Source organism: Danio rerio, chromosome 24, assembly GCF_049306965.1.
Source record: "Danio rerio strain Tuebingen ecotype United States chromosome 24, GRCz12tu, whole genome shotgun sequence".
Lineage (NCBI taxonomy): Eukaryota > Metazoa > Chordata > Actinopteri > Cypriniformes > Danionidae > Danio > Danio rerio.
Genome location: NC_133199.1, coordinates 39760001 through 39777971, shown reverse-complemented (window position 1 = coordinate 39777971; position 17971 = coordinate 39760001). Strand labels below are relative to the sequence as shown.

Below are 17971 nucleotides of genomic sequence, written 5' to 3'. Positions count from 1 at the left end.
CAAACAAACAAAAGGTTTGTATATTGGGACTTTTATGCGTCCTACTGCCCTTACCCATTATGGCATCCCAATCATCCCCATCCACCAAATTGGCTTTATCATTGTCTCTCCACTCCACCAATAGCTGGTGTGTGTGGTGAGCGCACTGGCGCTGTTGTCCTGTGACTGCTGTCGCATCATCAAAGTGGAGCTGCACACTAGTGGTGGTGTGGAGAGACCCCACTCATGATTGATATATGGCCATACACGATAAATGCGCTATATAAATACAGCCATTACATTACAATAAGAAAAAATGCTAAAACAAACTGCACTGTTCAGGAGTGCGTTTCCCAAAACCATCGTTAGCCAACTAAGGTGGGAAGTTCCATCGTTACAAACATAGTTTGTTGATTTGCCGTTTCCCAAATCCGTTAGTCCGACAAATATTCGCAAACTGCGTCGCAAACTTGAGCACTGGCTCAAGAAACAGTTAGGAACAGTTCCTGGCTGTGTTTCATTCCCAATTATCCCCCCTATGCCCTATTCATTTAGAACATTTTAACATTCAAAGTTGGAATTATTAAAAATAAAAAGCATTAAAGTCATCTCTCTTAGCTGTAATTTGCTTTCAAACTATTTTAACAGTTCAGTTTTAGCGATCTTTAAGTTTACAATTGTGCTCCCTTCGCATTGCACTTTGAAAGCATTGATGTCATTTTGAACACAGCCTCATGGCGAAAGCTATAGATGACCTATTATTTAAAAGCGGAATTTAGGTTACGTCTCCTCTCCAAAGCTTCTGAAAACAAAAAGCATACATTAATTATTTTAATTTATTGTGGGTTATTTATTAAGTATCTGTACTGTACTGAAAAACAAAATAATGTCCTACTTCATAATAATAATCATCATCATTAATATTATTATTTAAGTGATTTTTTTTCATTTCTAATAAATAATAAATATTACATTTCATTTTATAATAGCCTCATTATTTATTTATATGATTTACATGATATTAGAATATTGTTAGCTTTTGTCAGTGATTTCATGTTTTAGAATGTAATATGTAATGTTCAACTTTCTTAATAATATTAGTAAAGCAAACATAAGCCCTATATGAGCCATTTACATATATTTCATCAATATGGAAAGCGAGTGCATGTTTTTACCAAATCTAATATTGGATTCTATTTTAAATGCATGTGCATGTAAAACAATGTAGTTTGCACAAAGAAATTATGGTGTTTTCCCTAAAGAAGTAGCTACTCCACCCAGTTTAGAGCATCATTATGGGCGTTTTACATTATAACCAACATGGTTCAAGCGATGGATCTGCGACAGAGAAACTATGCGTTTTGGGAAACACTCGTCACTACATTGTTCTTTTCCCAAACCATGCATTGTACTATGATAGTTCAGCCACGAGTTAGGTTGTTTTTTTGCGAAACGCACCCCTGGTTAGTCATGTTGTACTGCTATTATTTTGAACAACACTGTATATGAAATATTAGATCTAATGTTTGCTTTCTTCCTGTCACCTTCTCTCACCACAGAAAATAAGTACAGAAAGCGGAGACGGCCGTCACTACTGTTACCCCCATTTCACATGTGCAGTGGACACAGAAAACATCCGGCGGGTGTTCAACGACTGCAGAGACATCATCCAGAGAATGCACCTGCGGCAGTATGAACTCTTGTGATCTCACTCACTCACCCACCCATCAGGCCAAAACCGCAGACCAACCAATACTACTGACGTTTGGCACACCACCCTTCACTTTTAACTTCTTTGATTTTAACTCATTCTTCAGTTGGAGGGGACGGAGGATGGAGAGAGCCGCTGTTTTGTGTTCTGTTGTCCATGCTTTTATTTGGATTGCCTTTGTTTTTGCCATTCCACCAAGCCTTCGGCTACCTCCTTACTTTTTAATTTGATGATCACATCACTTTTTGACCTCCAGGAGTCCTAGCCTCGCACCCCGAACCTTCATCTTCTGACCAACAGGGCTCTCTGCTGCTCCTTCTGTTCCCGAACACTGAAGATCGCCCGCGGACAGAGCTGGAGACGGGGTGGTCGAGCGGGGGGATTGTCCAACACTGGGAAAACGAAGTAAAGTAATGCACTTTTTTTCCATCAGGTTTTGACGTTGTTTTTTTTCGTTATGAAGATGGACACACAATGTAGCATCACATCATGAATTTCTGTCCCACTTCAAGCCTGACACAGGTAAAGAGGATCCGCGCCCTTTTTTGTGAGGAGGCGGGGTTTTAGAATGAGGAGGGGCTTTGGGAACATTGCCGAAGCCTCGGATTGGTCATGGTTGCGCAAAAGAAACGCCCCCATTTCTTATTTTACTTTCTAAACTTGTACAGACTGTGCAAGGGTGTTTTTTCTGTACAGATTCTAAAATGTTCTATTATTTTGTACAACTTTATCGAAAGAGAGTAAAAAATCTACTTGTAGATCTTTGTGCCTTGATTATGGCTGTACCTGTAAATGAAGCTGATACATATGTTTTTGACTGCGCTGTACAGCTTGATGTCACCCCTGTCGGCAGAAGAGACTGTGGATGGGGACCTGCTCTGTAGTTTAGTTTCTCCCTCATTTTTATTTTATTTTTCGGGTTGTTTTTGTTGCTTTGTTTCTATTAAGAAAAGTTCTTTATTCCAAAATAAATATAGGAAAGAAAACTCTTAACCTGTATACATTATGCAAAAATTGAGCCCCTTACCTGCGGTTATGATTGGACGAAACAGCACCATGCCTTTCTCCTCGTTTGTTTGTTTTGTTTTCTGTTTCGTTTATGAATTTTCTCAGCTTTAAAAACAGAAAACAAAATTCAAAGTGTCCAAAATCGCAACCTGGTGTTGTTTTCAAAGGAACCATTTTTTTGGGATATGAAGTATGTCTGAGATATATAGATATATATATACATACATTTTGTGTCTGTGAGTGCGTGCAGGAGACAAACATTGAGCCACAGACGCATGACATTTGTATGTGTTTGTGTGTGTGTGTGAGAGCGAGAGGGGGTGTGTGTGTGTGTGTGTGTATGCAAGGGTGCATTGTGTGCACTCTTTTATAAATGTACGTACATGTAAATTTATAAGTCTATATAAATATATATGTACAATTCTACATGTTTAATTATGTGTGTGTTGGTGTATGCATACTCTGTATGTATACAGTGAAGATGTGTACTTACACACATAGATAAGCATGTCTAGAGTGAAATGAATAAATGAGAGTGCAATATTGAAAGCTACTGTGCGTGTCCAACGATTTTCACCATTTTTTTTTAATCATCATGTCTTGATTTCAGTTGAAAGTCTGCTTTCTAATACACACATCCAAATATACGCTTATTTTGTAATGCAGCAAATCTTCAAGACGTACATTTTTATTTATATTTATTCCATTATTATTTTTTTTGTCTTTTAGCAACTGAACACCCTTGGCAGTTCTAATTTATTTTGCTTTTTACCAAACCATGTGATCCACCAAAACAATACGAATTATGTTACACATGCAAATTTTGGTTGATGCAAAATTTGTATTTGTAGTTCAAACACATTTAATATATATATATATTAGTATTACTCCAGTAAATCGCAAAACTTTTTAAAATCTGTAAATACTGTGCTTAAAAGTCATGTTGCACAAAAATACTTTTTAAAATAAATCTTCTAAAGTCATTAAATAGATTTTGTGTTATGCTTCTTAAGTCTTAAAATCTCCCACAGCTATTCTTCTGTCGGTCTGCAAAACCGTATACGTTCACTGTAAAATGCTGAGCACGTTGAGGAAACCTCAGTGCACGATTTCTGATACGTAAACAGACCTCAGATTCAACTCATGCAAAAAATAAATGTTGATTTGGCTTTATATTGAAAAAACACTCACCTGTTATATGTGCGTGCATTACTGAGGTACATTCAATCCAAAGTCTAGTTCACACCTGGTGTTATGATGCGTTTTGGTCAATTGGATCATAAGTAGATGAAGGAGACACATTTCCATTTACTTCAGCCTGATCTCAATGGGAAATGTGTGTAACAAAAATTTGAATTTTTGTATTTGTATTTTTCTTTAAAAGGAGGCATACCTCTAAAGCCCACAGTCATCAGGGGATGAGCAGATCATACTGAAATGTACAAATTAGATAATTGTTTTTTTTTTTACTGAATACCTGCAACTAGGCATGGGATGATTTTCAAGTTAAACCGTGGTTTGGAAAAATCAAGGTTTTAAAACCGCAAAACTTTTCTGTAATAACATTCCTAAAGTAAATGTAAGGTTTTTTATTTAAGTTTTTAAGGACAGCAGTATCTCCAGCAGAAGAGATATCCAAAGATGCCGTTTTAAATGGTCAAGAAATCTGTTTTTGAAACTAATAAAGACAGCAGAAGTCAATAATTCATCTGAATTATTCAGCCTGACATGTTTACTGCTCCAACATATTTAAATTGTTTCTCTAATTAAAATATTTCGTCTTTAAAAGGGAAAAAAGTTGTTTAAAAGAATGTATTTCAGAGCAGTAATCACAATACCGTGAAACCGTGATATTTTTATCCAAAATTATCGTACCGTCAGAATCTTATACCGGCCCATTCCTACCTGCAACCCAAACTTACAATATCTTACAGCAATTCAACAACATATCCTGTAATGTTGAAAATCAGATTATTAGACTGACAGTTGGTTGTCTTATTTGAACACGATCCACTACGAGTCTCTACACTATGTAACCAATCATGTTATTGACTGCTGCTCAAAATGTTTAATAGTGGACAAACTCAAACCTTCTGGACACTATATAAAACTGAGTTTAGCATCATACGCTTGTGATCAGATTGACCAAAATCCATCTTGACCACCAGGTGTAAAAGGACCTCATAATAACCACAATCTTATTAAAGTCCAAAGCAGTTGGATTTGGCTTTCTTCAGACTTTCTGTATTTGCTCATTGATGTTGTATCAGATTTGGCATTCTCAGCTGCGTGATTCCATGCTAACTGGACGTCTTAAAAAGTCTTCATTAGGTCAGATTTAAAGGCATTCAATGTAAAGCGTCGCCTCAACAACATGGAATGATCTGCTGTTAGCAGAAGCCTTGCTATTGAATAAAACTCTCTCTCTGATTTGACAGAAATGTTCCCATTTTAAGACTAGGTCTACCGAATGTCCTGATGATAAACGCGAGGAGCGGTCCTGAGCGGTTTCCTCGTTACTGCTTTCCAGTTGGCTTGTTCTTGTCGATCTGAAGAGTGAGCTGTCCGGCTGGTGTGTAGCTGTGGGTTTGTGCAGAAACTTGCGTTTTGAAGCTCTGCAGACCTCCTCCTTTTCCTCTCTGGACCTCGGAGCAGTACGTCGGCTGGACTTCAAACCTCGCAGCGCTGCTGGCATGATGTGCGAAGCCGGATGAAGATCCTCCCATCACATGAATAGGGATATTCTTCTCTTGTCTTGACCGGGAGCCCGTGTTGGCCAACGAACCCGGAGTAAACATGCTGGAAATGTGTTCCTTGAAAGAGCCGAAGAAGCCCGTGCGAGGTTTTGGAGGTGCCACCGGACGTCCGACGTTCAATAAAATAGGTTTTCCAATCACCGTTTCATTAACCTCCCTCTGCAACACCGAGATCTGGCTTGGCTTCTCCTCAGGGATCTGCCGGTTGGGATGACTGCCAAATGTTTCACCTTCCTGAGGAATATAATCTTCCAGATCTTCAAGAGTGAGGACTTTATTCCCATCGCTCAGCATTTTAAAATCTCGATTGCCGAATTCATCATCTTCAGATTCCAAGATAATGGTTCCTTTGTCGTCTCCATCAGGGTCACTGGTTTCGCCAATTATGCTCTCCATCACTTCAGCAACATTTTGCTCAGTGTCTTCATCATCTGACGAGGCTTGAAGAGTCATTACAGCCCCTAATGTAGCCTCTACCAACTTGTTGTTGGAGTTATTAGTGTTTGGGTTGGCAGGCGATGACCGCTTGCCAGGAGAAATGCCCCTTCTTCTTGGTAGCTTGGGTGATTTGTTGACTTTATACTCGATGATTTCCTCGACCTCCACCCATCTGGGGTTTCTAGCGGTGGCTCCTTCTGCCTCCGGGACGTAGAGTGTTGGTACGGTTTTCCTGGCCATGGTTCGTCTCTGTCTGGGTGGTTCAGGTGTGGGCGTCTCTGAACGGAAAGCTCCCATCGGTGATGGTCGTGGAGATGCATGTCTCTTCATGCGCGTGTTCTTCACCACTGTGGTGATCGTCTCCTCACTAGGGAAAAGGCACATTTGTGAGTATGACTTGTGATTTAATACATGCGGTAGATTCATTCATGTGATTTTAAAGCAGAATTGTAAGTATTTTTATTTTAAATACAACATTAAGTGATTGAAATCATTCTCATATGCTGCTCTAAAAAGCTTTAAATATTTGCACTGATTTATATTGTTGAATAGATGCTAGCACTGAGGAAAAAAACTATTGAAAACTTAGCTTTTTTGCTAGTGAAAGTATAAAAGCAGAGCTTGTAAATGCTTGAAAATGCTTGCATTTTAATGTAATGTTTTCAAGGTTTGAAAAGTGCCTAGATTTTGGATAAGGGCTAACTGTAACTGCGTTACTTCAATATTAATTTATCTTGCTAATAGCTAAAGGATTACTCCTGTAAATACGGTAAAACCAAAACAGAAGTGTGCAGAAAGTATATGCAGCTTTACAGAATGGCAGACGCTGTGCCTTCGAGTCACACGAGAGCCATTACTGGCTTAAAAATCATCAGTGGACTCTTTCACTCGTGTATTTTAACGGGTTGTACATTGGTGAGGTTCGTGAGTTGGCAGCTGTGTGGTTTGCAGCAATATGTGGCTAATGTTTTCATTTCTATTGCGCTAGATATGTCGCAGCAGGGTTATAATAATGCTACGGTTTTGTTAGCTAACAATATTATTATGACCAATGCGTTTGCCTTACCGACTACGACCTCATTAGCATCTTTAAAAGATCTGCGTGCTGTTACTGTTTGCTGTTTATCGGGTCAAGTGCCTTCGTGTTTATGCTGTTCTTCTTCTTGTGTTTTTTGTAGCGGTGTAGCAGCAAACCACAGGTAATTACCGCCACCCACTGATCTGGAGCGTGGAGTCCGCAAAGATTCAGATGAGTTTCTGTCCATGTTTCCAGTCTTTATTTCTGAAAGCTGTTTCAGCATTCTTTCTCTCTTCCTTGCTTGCATTTTCCCCGTCCTCAAGCGATACTTCATCCAATCCTATCTACCCTAATTCCTACAGTCTATCTCTTTCGTGTGGATCACACTCAATAAGGTCTCCTTTCAGTTCTACCAACCATTAAATCGTCTATTCTTTCAATCTAATCAAGACTCACAACTTGAACGCTCTTGGCTTTATAAACTGTCATATAAGCAGAAAATCTCCGCTTATCCACTACAATAACCTCCTCCATCACTGCTGCAATCTCCGAATGTCCCGAGCACTTGTAAACTTCCGGCACCATAACGGAAATCCCGCCTCTACATTAAATCCCATTGGACAAACATGCGCTTGAATGTGCTTCACTGTTTCCGGATTCACACATTTGCTGGATTCCCCCGATCTTTCCTCCTACTTTCACATCTTATTCTCTCAGCTTCTACACAATTCTTGTATTCTGGAGAACATGACTTTGTTTCTTCATGTTTTCTTTCACTCTCCCCCTTGCTATATTCTTCTTCTTTCTTCAGTTGAGATGTTTAATACCTGCTTGGCTCTGATATACACGCTTCTTTCTTCACTTACTAACTAAAGCTTTGCTCTTTATTTATATGAATCCTCCTGGCAGTCCTTTTAAAATGTTACTGGATAATAACTGACGTGCTGGTGTTGTGAAATTTTCTGGGCGGAGCATAGATATGAATATTCATGAGTTTCCGGCTGAGTGTTGTAGCGACTCTGTAAACATGCATTTGCGTTCTCTCTGTAATAAACAAAGCAGTTTTTAACAATATGATTGATTTATCCGCTTCAAACGACGCTAAGCTTAAAAAAAATCTCATATATGTACATATAAAGCTCGAAACTATGTTATTCGTTACGGTTATTCGGTGTTTACCGCTGTAAAATATATAGATAAAATAAAATGGATGTGTATTTTCAAGAATAACGTATTAACCCTTGCCTGCTGTTGGGGATGTTTTCATAAACTTTAAGGTGATTTTGAGTCTTAATTTGGTCACACTTTATTTTGATGGTCCGTTTGTTACATTGCATCTACATGTCAATTAATTCTCATTAGATAAGTAGACTGTTAGGTTGGGGTTGGGGTTAGTGTAAGTTGACATGTACTTGTCAAGTCAGTTTAATGTTAGTTGAATGAGCAGCATCAACAGATATTAAGCAGACAGTCTACTAATACTCAAATGGACCATCAAAATAAACAGTTACCATAACCTTTTCTGTTTCAGCTAGCAGAATAATTTTGGGACACAAATCTTATTTTGACACGCATTTTTTTAAAAATGCCTAATTTGATAAAAAAAAAAAATTTTTTTAAAAAAGCCCGAACGACACACTCTTGGGAAAATATATCACCTGTTTGTTATGTTTGGGATGAAAACATCTACTGAATAAAACTGCTGTAAAATGCATCAGATTAATATATATATATATATATATATATATATATATATATATATATATATATATATATATATATATATATATATATATATATATATATTTGCATGAATCTGTTAATCAACCTCATTCCTGATCAAACTGCTGAACTGTTTATAAAATTACAAGATTTTTACTCTTTAATTGCCAAATTATTTAATGATGTCACTGATTTTGTGAAAAAACACACAAAATGACGTATTTTCAACATAAAAAGTAATTGTAGTTGGATTTTTTTTTTATTAAAGTATATAAACAACATCGTCTTTGCATTGCATCCCTATCTGCATTAATTGAATTGACCAGTTCATCAAGGGTACTTGGATGTGCTGATGAGCTACTTTTGGCTGTTCCACGCCCAAGGTTAAAAACCAGGGGGACCGTGCCTTTGCAACTCTGGAATGATTTGTCTCTCCATCTTAGGCAGGCCGCAACCCTTTCTGAATTTAAATCTAGTCTTAAAACCCATTTTTACTCTTTGGTTTATAATACCACAAGAGTCTTACGTCTGTTGTATTTGTCCTTTTGTTTTAGATGGTGTATATGTGTAGAGCACATTAATAATCACTTGTTTAAAAAAAAAAAGCACTTTATAAACACTGACTTGACATGTTTTTCTTCCTAATTTACTCTTGGTGGCATATTTGGCCCCATTGACTTCCATTATAATGATATTTTTTGATTACAAAGCCATGACACCATATCGTTTTTGATTGTTGGTGGTTTCCCCTGTTGTAATTTTAACTGTTGATCATCAGTTGGCACCATTAACCTTTTAGATAGACCTGTGCAAAAACAGTTTCTGGATTTTATATGGAGTGTAGACCATTTTGAGGGATATAAACAATAACAATGGTCCCAGCTTATTTCCTGTTTTACATTTTTAGTTTTTATAGCTTCTGATAGTCCAAAAAAAGAGCCACATATTGATGAATTATGCTATAAAGAGCTGTTTTAACATTAAGCCAATGACACGGCCATACTGAATTGCTCAATAGCAGGGGTGCTCATCCATATTCCTGGAGATCTACCTTCCTGCAGAGCTCACCTGCAACCTTGATCAAACACACCGGTCTTTAATTACCATGAGCTCCTTCAGATCCTATTTTGTTGGTTTAGTTGCGTTAGCTCAGAGTTGGAGCTAAACTCTGCAGGAAGGTGGATCTCCAGGAACAGGGTTGAGCACCCCTGGTCTATAGCCACAAATTAAAGTGTGTGAATGTGTGTCTTAGCGTGTGAGGGTGACCGTTACGCACTTATCTTGATGTGTCTGAGCAAATCAAAACATGCACCTCAGCTCTCAGAACTACATGGAGTAAACAAAAACAAAGACTGTGTATTTAACCACTATCAAATGTGGTTATAATGGAAGTTAATGAGGCAAAAACAGCCACCAACATTAAATTAGGGAGAAAACATGAAAATCTAACAATGCATCACAGCCAATGTTGCTACTAATCGTTCACATGTCCAAGACTGTGATAAAAGGTGAAAAAAATCAGTCCACAATTACGTTTTATTTTGAAAATACGTCATTTTGTGTGTGTTTTTTCACTAAATCAGTGACATAATTTATGAACTTGCCAATTAAAGAGTTAAAATCCTGCAATTTTCTATGCAATTAAGTAGTTTTGATTAGGATTAACAGATATATGCAAAAAATGTAAGAAAAAAAACAACATTTATCTGATGTGTTTTTACAGCCGTTTACATATATATACACACACGCACACACACACACATATATATATATATATATATATATATATATATATATATATATACATACTTTTTTTGGCACGAATCTGTTAATCAACCTCATTCCTGATCAAACTGCTGAACTGTTTATAAAATTACAGGATTTTTACTCTTTAATTGCCAAATTATTTAATGATGTCACTGATTTGGTAAAAAAAAAACACACAAAATGTTTTTACAGCCGTTTAATTCAGTGGATGTTTTCATCTTGAACATAACAAAAGGCGAGTAAATTTGCCCAGAGTGTATCATTGAGTTCTTTAAACATTTCAAAGCATTTTCCGAAAATGTGTGTCAAAATAAGATTTGTGATCAAAAATCATTCTGCTAGCTGAAACGCAGAAAAAGTTATGGCCAAATTAAGACTCAAAGAGTGGATAAAAACATCCCCAACAGCACAAAAGGGTTAACGTCCTCTGATTAAAAAAGGTTTTATCAACTGGTCTTCTCTATAGTAAGAGGCATGGTCTGCTTAAAGGGATAGTTCACGCAACAATTTAAATGAACTTACTATTTACTCACCCTCATGTGGTTTCAAACCATTATGTGAACAGATGATCAGTAGATCAGATAGTTTAAAGAAAGCTGAAAACCATTTACTTCCATAATAGGCAAAACAAATACTTTAAAAATCAATGGTTACAGGTTTTCAGCAGCTTTCTTCACAATATCTTCCTAAGCTTTCAACAGAAGAGCAAACTGGTTTGGAACAAGGATGAGTAAATATAATAAAATTGCAGGTTACCCATGTCAGTAAATAATAACAGCTTATATTTGATTGAGTAACTTTGACTTAATTTGATTGTAATGCAAGAATGTGCACCTTTAGTAAAGCTGCTTTGAAGTGATGATGATTGTAAGAAGCGCTATATTAATAAACTTGCATTGAAATAAATAATCGCAGAATTTGGATTCTCAGGTGTACTATCGCTTTAAAGCTGGACTGTGCTTCTCGTGTGCTTCCTGATAGGTATTGCACAAAAGCAAGATGAGGGATCAAGCCGAGGTTTTCAAGCTATTCTGGTTTTATGTAGCCATGATTCAGTTCCATGAAAACAGGCTGAATTAGGAAGCTATTGAGATTTAATATCTGGAGCCCTCCTGCTGCAGAGAACCAGGCTAAGATTAATCCAAGTGATTTATCTGTTAGTTTCAACGTCAGTGCTATTAGAAATAAATGATTTACAGACACTTAACCAATTACATTTATATTTTCTAATCAATTAGACCTGAAAATGTGTGTTAAATTTAGTGCTGCGCAAAGAATAATTGCATCCAAAAAATAAAATAAATTAACTGTGTGTGTGTGTGCGTGTGCGTGTGCGTGTGCGTGTGCGTGTGCGCGTGCGCGTGCGCGTGCGCGTGTGCGTGTGCGTGTGCGTGTGTGTGTGTGTGTGCGTGTGTGTGTGTACGTGTGTGTGTGTATGTGTGTGTACACACAGTGGCGGATTTAGGGATGGATGATCGTCCAGGGCGAAATCTTGCTGGGGATGGCATGGGTTGACAGTGCAAAACAAAACCTGCTCCAGTAAAAGCTTAGAGATGCAATTTAGTTTTTTGCAAGTGTATTAATATAGAGCGATAATCCCAGAACAAAAATGTTAGGGGCCATTCACGTTTGGCGACTTTTGCAAGCTCAAATTTTTTACACTCTCTGGGCCCTATCATACACCCGTCACAATGCGGCGCGATATATTATATATTTATAAAATATTAATATTTATATATATATAATACATTATTATTATTATTATTCTTTCATTATTATTTTTTACATAGCAGAATTTTAAATAGAACAACACATTTGACAATATATATATATATATATATATATATATATATATATATATATATATATATATATATATATATATATATATATATATATTAATATATTGACATTATTTGCATGACTTTACCGAACATTTTTCTGAAAATAAAGTTTATTGTTAAAATCACTTCCACTTCAAGAGTGACAGTAACATTGGACATTCGTTTGGAAATATCACACACAAGTCATCTCTCCGCGTTATAGTTTGTAATCAAAATAAACAATTTATTTAATCTGAAAGGCGTTCAGCATGTTTCACAAACACTGTCATAAGCAATCCAATGTCTTCCAAAGCAGACTTTGTTACGGTTGTTAATGAGCTTTAAGACCGTCATTGTGTGCGTCTTCACCACAAATACATATTCTATTGACTAATATAACCTATAATCACACACACGCATATAATATGAATTTGGTTTCAGAATATGAAAAACAAGCTTTTATTCGTTTTTGTTTTCTGGTGATTTTATGTTATTCAAAATAAAAACCAAATCAAATGTTTGAATATTGGTTTTTCGTTTTTACCATGAAAGAGAAAAACGCCTCGTATTTCAATATTCGATTTTGAAATTTAAAACAAAAATCAAGAAACAGCTCATTTTTAGTTTTTCAATATCCATTTCTAAAATGAAAATCCATTGACCAAAAGACACACTGACCAATTTCAGTTCGTAAGCTATCTGAAATGTTTGAGTCATTTACATGTTTTCCAACCACATAGTGTGTCATTTTATTTTTTATAGGGGGATGAATATGGGGGGGGTGTGGGGGGGGAGTGGGGTGCCATTCAAACTAGAACCGCCACTGTATGTACACACATACATAACTAAACTATACAACACAAAATTTACAAGATTTTAACGTATATTTTGTGTAGAATAAATATCTAATATCTAAATATAGATGAACATATTTTCTCAAACATATGCATGCACGTTTGTATTTATAATAAATATACGCAGCACACACACACACACATATATATTATGTCTACAAAAAACAATTAAACCACTGCCCAGCACTAGTTTAATTGTATTAGAAATGATTCTTACAAGTTTCAAATCGTAAATTTCTCAAGTATGGGTACATTTTAAGGCAAAGTGTTCATTTTGTTAAACTTGTTTCACCTCCACATAAGTTTCCATTAAGCCTCTGCTGGAGAGTAGTGGGCAATTCCAGATCAGTGGCTGAGAGGGGAGTTTTTTTAACTTGTTACCTGATTGGCTTACATCGGGTTTTGTCCACCCTTACGTCATTGGTTTAACAATGCATTAAACATTATCCCGGATATCAACACCGGCTTGACATAGCACTGTGTTCTCAGCCAGGATGTGCTGATTAAACTCAAGCCAAACTTTGTCTGTTATCCTGGCTTTCTTCATTCTACTTTTGTGCAATACCCTTGATGTCAGTTAATTATCTGTCACACAAGATATATTCCTACCAAGGATATTTTAGTAAACGAAAACTGAAGTATCTGTTAATGAACCGTTTTCGTATTTTGTGATTCACATCAAGTGTTTTCTGTTTATTTTCATGCTTGTGGATTACATTACGGGATGTTGATCTCTGCTCTATCAACTTTTGATGCTGAAAATTCAACTCTACAGTTTAACAAATTGACTTTCATTGACATTTTCGTAGTTTAAAGTAATATAATGTATAAAAAGTAATATATAGAGAAATAAGTCTGTGGAATAACAGAAAATGTACTGGCAGTTTTTAAGGTTATATACAACACCAACCCAGACAATATATCACTTTAAACTATTAAAAATGTTCAAAAAAGTCCCCTTTTTAACTTTTAATGGTTAAAAGTTCCCATAATGCAATTCAAAAGCATTAATAAATGAGGAAAAATAATAAAAATAAATCACAAAAATACAGAAAACTGCTCATTTATGGATATTTTTTACAGTTCAGACTAAAAATATTAGTCAAATAATTTACAATAAATTAAAAAAATAATGATAATGTGAACTGAAACTAACAACGTCCCAGAAAAACTAACTGAAATTAAACAATAGTTAGCAAAAATAAATCCTAATTTTCAGATTTAAACCTGTAGATAGCGCTTATACAACCAAACATATTTTAAAAACTTGCAAACTAGGCATGTTTACATACATGCATGATCTTAATTGTAAAGAAGTTTGAGATAAATTAGTTTCTGTCTAAATTTGCAAATGAATAAAACATAATATAAACACTAAAACTAACAAAACCACCAAAGAAAGAACTAACATTTACAGCAAATGTGAAAACAGTATCAAAGTAAAACTAATTTAAAATGCTAAACTATAATAACCTTGCTACCTACAATTTTCTCATTACTTTTCAAGACTAAATATTGGTGGTTTTCGTAACAGTCATGCAATCGTGCGTATGTACCCGTTTGCCTTTATATTCATGCTTTTAAACATGAATATGCATATGAGGCATACTGTAAACATGCACACTTTTTACTTGTGCTTGAATTAAAATTGGCACACTTTTTTATTTGGTGTACAAGTGCTCGATGCTGTAAATGTTACCTTCCCACAGGTGAGACGTCTGCCACGACATATTCAAAAGAATATCTTAATCTAAAACTGATCTTATATATAAAACTAAACTTGACAATCTTTATCGTTGGAAATTAGTTTTCACATTTGCCCACAATTTTGGAAATCTATCTTGCTGTGACGGAAGTTAACTAACTTATAAAAAGGGCTTCAGAAAAACAAAGGAAAAAACACCAAAAAAAAACAAAACAAAATAAATGAATAAATAAATAAATTATTAAATAAACAATATATAAATGAATAAATTAATAAATAAATATAATAAATAAATAAATAATTAAGTAAAAGAGTTGCTTTAAGTTGATACGCATTCACAATCAAGCCAAACTTGTACTTTGTGTTTTTGTTTTTCATTTTTTTAAGCTAAATATTCATCACTTGTCAAAAACATGTATGTAATTTTCTTATATAGCGTGGTGATTGGTGTGTGATAAGTATTATCAATATAATGTGTACTTTATCACTGCAACCTTTAGGCAAGCCGAATGCAAAAAAAAAAAGGGAAAAAAAATTGATGTTTAAAAAATTGATGTTTACTGTGTGTTACAAATGTTGACCAACGGTAAAGTTGTAATATATTTTGTTCCTGAATTGTACCCTTCTCAGGATAATCGGGATAATCCTGATTGAAACCGATGCAAAACTATTTCAAAGCTTTGAATTAATGTATTTTAAAGGCCTTTCCTGGTGTTACCTGGATTATTTGATCAAATCAAACACCAGCAATTTATAGAAATTATATCAGATTTTTTGTAAAAATATATATATATATATTTCCTAATATTCACCTGATATCAAAAATGAACTGTTCATTCATGTACAATAAGGTGGCGTCGCCCTCATGTACTTTTTTTGTTCATCTTTTTCAAATATTTCCCAAATGATGTTTAACAGATTCAGGAATTTTTCACAGTATTTCCTATAATATTTGTTCTTCTGGAGAAAGTCTGATTTGTTTTATTTTGGCTACAATAAAAGCAGTTTTCAACTTTTTAAAAACTATTTTAAGGTCAATATTATTAGCCCCCTTGAGTAATATTTGATTGTCTTCAGCAGTGGTTCCCAAAGTGGAGGTCGGAAACCCCCCAGGGGGGATTGCTTAGCAATTTCCAAAAATCTACAGAGGAACAAATTAGAAGTAACATTGTTGACATGTTCATAATAAACAAAATGTTGTGACCCCTGGGAACCCCTTAAATTAAAGACACAGCAATTGTGTCAGATGCAGCACATTAAGTTTATGGCACCAGGTTAAACTTTCTGACACCTTGTACAAATCTACATTTGCTGACAGACTCTTTGGGCTCCTTGTCGGAATAATATGAATTGTCAGCCCAACAATATTTAATTGTGGATGTACATTTATTTACATCCAGATTATTTACTTTAATCATAACTATGTGGAAATGTGAAGAGACTTTCAACCAGCACAACAAAACATGTTGCTGAAGACAATAAATAAATATAATTAAAATATGATATATAATTAAAAATAAATGCAGGCCATGAGGATGGTCTCCGAGTGGCACTCTCCAAAATTAAGCAATGAATAGACTGGGGCCTATTGGTGTGTGTGCACGGTTTATATATTCATAACCACCTCAGAGAATATTGGGGGTCGCAACTCGCAAGTCAGTTGCTTTGTTATTTTGGGAAAAATTTGGGAACCCCTGATCTACAGAACAAGCCATCATTATACAATGACTTGCCTAATGATTTAAGCCTTTAAATGTCACTTTAAGCTGAATACTAGTGTCTTGAAAAACATCTTTTGAAATATTATTTACTGTCATCATGGCAAAGATAAAATAAATCAGTTATTAGAAACGAGTTATTAAAACTATTATGTTTAGAAATGTGTTGAGAAAATCTTCTATCTGTCAAACAGAAATTGGGAAATAAAATATACAGGAGGGCTAATAATTCAGGAGGGCTAATAATTCAACTGTAAATCAAAAAGTACAGTCCCATTGACACATTTTTATCATTCTTCTGTCCGATTCTCCTCAGATTACATCGATTTTTTCATTGTGTAGAAAAATCTTCTTGTCGTTTGTTACTGATATGGAAATTTTAGATCCATGCGCAGGAGGTATTACTTACCACAAAAATCCTAGGATGTGTGTTTGACAAAAAGCATTAGCTCTGTATTCAAACGTTCATGTTGTGTTTGTTGGATGTGTTGATTTAAAATCAATGAACTCTAATCAAAATAGAAGCGTATGTGTAAGACTTGGTGTTGTTTTGAGGTTTGTGTATTTTGTATTCGTGCGTGCGTGCGTGATGTAAAATGTCATTTGAGGGTTTGTGCTGCTTTTAAAAACAATGAACTCTAGTTCAAATAGAAAGCAGTGTGTAAAGCTTAATGTTGTTTCATGGATCATGCATTTGGTTTTCATACATGCGTGTTGAAAATGGAATTTTATGTCATGAATTTTTCACAACATCTGTGAATAAAGCAAAAGCAACAAATCTGTTTTTCTTTTAATTAAGAAAAAATCCAGCCACTTCCATTAGTCACTTGGATTTGACATGAATTTGCCATTTATTGAATGGTCTATTTTAATAATAATGATGATAATAATAATTCCTTACATTTATATAGCGCTTTACTGGACACTCAAAGTGCTTTACACATGGGAATCTCCTCATCCACCACCAGTGTGCAGCATCCACCTGGATGACTCAACAGCAGCCACCTTGCGCCAGACCACACACCACACACCAGCTGATTGGTGGAGAGGAGACAGAGTGATGAAGCCAATTATGATATGGGGACGGTTAGGACGCCATGATAGACAGAGGGCCGATTTGGCCAGGATGCCAGGGTTAAACCCCTACTATTTTTTCAAAGGACATCCTGAGACTTTAACAACCACAGAGAGTCAGGACCTCTGTTCAATGTCTCATCTGAAAGACGGCGCTCATTGAGCAGTATAGAGTCCCCGTCACTATACTGGGGCATTAGGACCCACACAGACCACAGGTTGGGCGCCCCCTGCTGGCCTCACTAACACCACTTCCAGCAGCAACCTAGCTGTCCCATGTGGTCTCTTATCCAGATACTGACTAGGCGCAGCCCTGCTTAGCTTCAGTAGGCGACCATGTGAGAGTTGCAGAGAGCTAGCTGCCAGCTATTTACGCCATTTGTACTTAAAACGTGAAA

General features: G+C 35.8%; 3 protein-coding genes across 55 annotated transcripts in view; 1 reads left to right on the top strand and 2 right to left on the bottom strand.

The window, feature by feature from the left end:
• The window catches only part of gnal2 (guanine nucleotide binding protein (G protein), alpha activating activity polypeptide, olfactory type 2), an 82902-nt gene extending 79216 nt beyond the window's left edge, over window positions 1–3686 (top strand). For 2 of the 4 annotated variants that reach the window (XM_073940218.1, XM_073940221.1), the window contains exon 13: window positions 1539–2676. In XM_073940218.1, coding sequence (XP_073796319.1) covers window positions 1539–1685 — 147 coding nt within the window. In that variant the 3' untranslated portion in view covers window positions 1686–2676. 4 annotated transcript variants of the gene reach the window in all.
• The window catches only part of ccdc178 (coiled-coil domain containing 178), a 326195-nt gene that overhangs the window by 73800 nt on the left and 234424 nt on the right, over window positions 1–17971 (bottom strand). The window lies entirely within an intron of this gene.
• obscnb (obscurin, cytoskeletal calmodulin and titin-interacting RhoGEF b) overlaps window positions 3267–17971 on the bottom strand; it is a 100447-nt gene continuing 85742 nt past the window's right edge. For all 50 annotated transcript variants that reach the window (XM_073941014.1, XM_073941017.1, XM_073941019.1 and 47 more), the window contains one exon: window positions 3267–6259. In XM_073941014.1, coding sequence (XP_073797115.1) covers window positions 5215–6259 — 1045 coding nt within the window. In that variant the 3' untranslated portion in view covers window positions 3267–5214. The remainder of the gene's footprint in view (window positions 6260–17971) is intronic.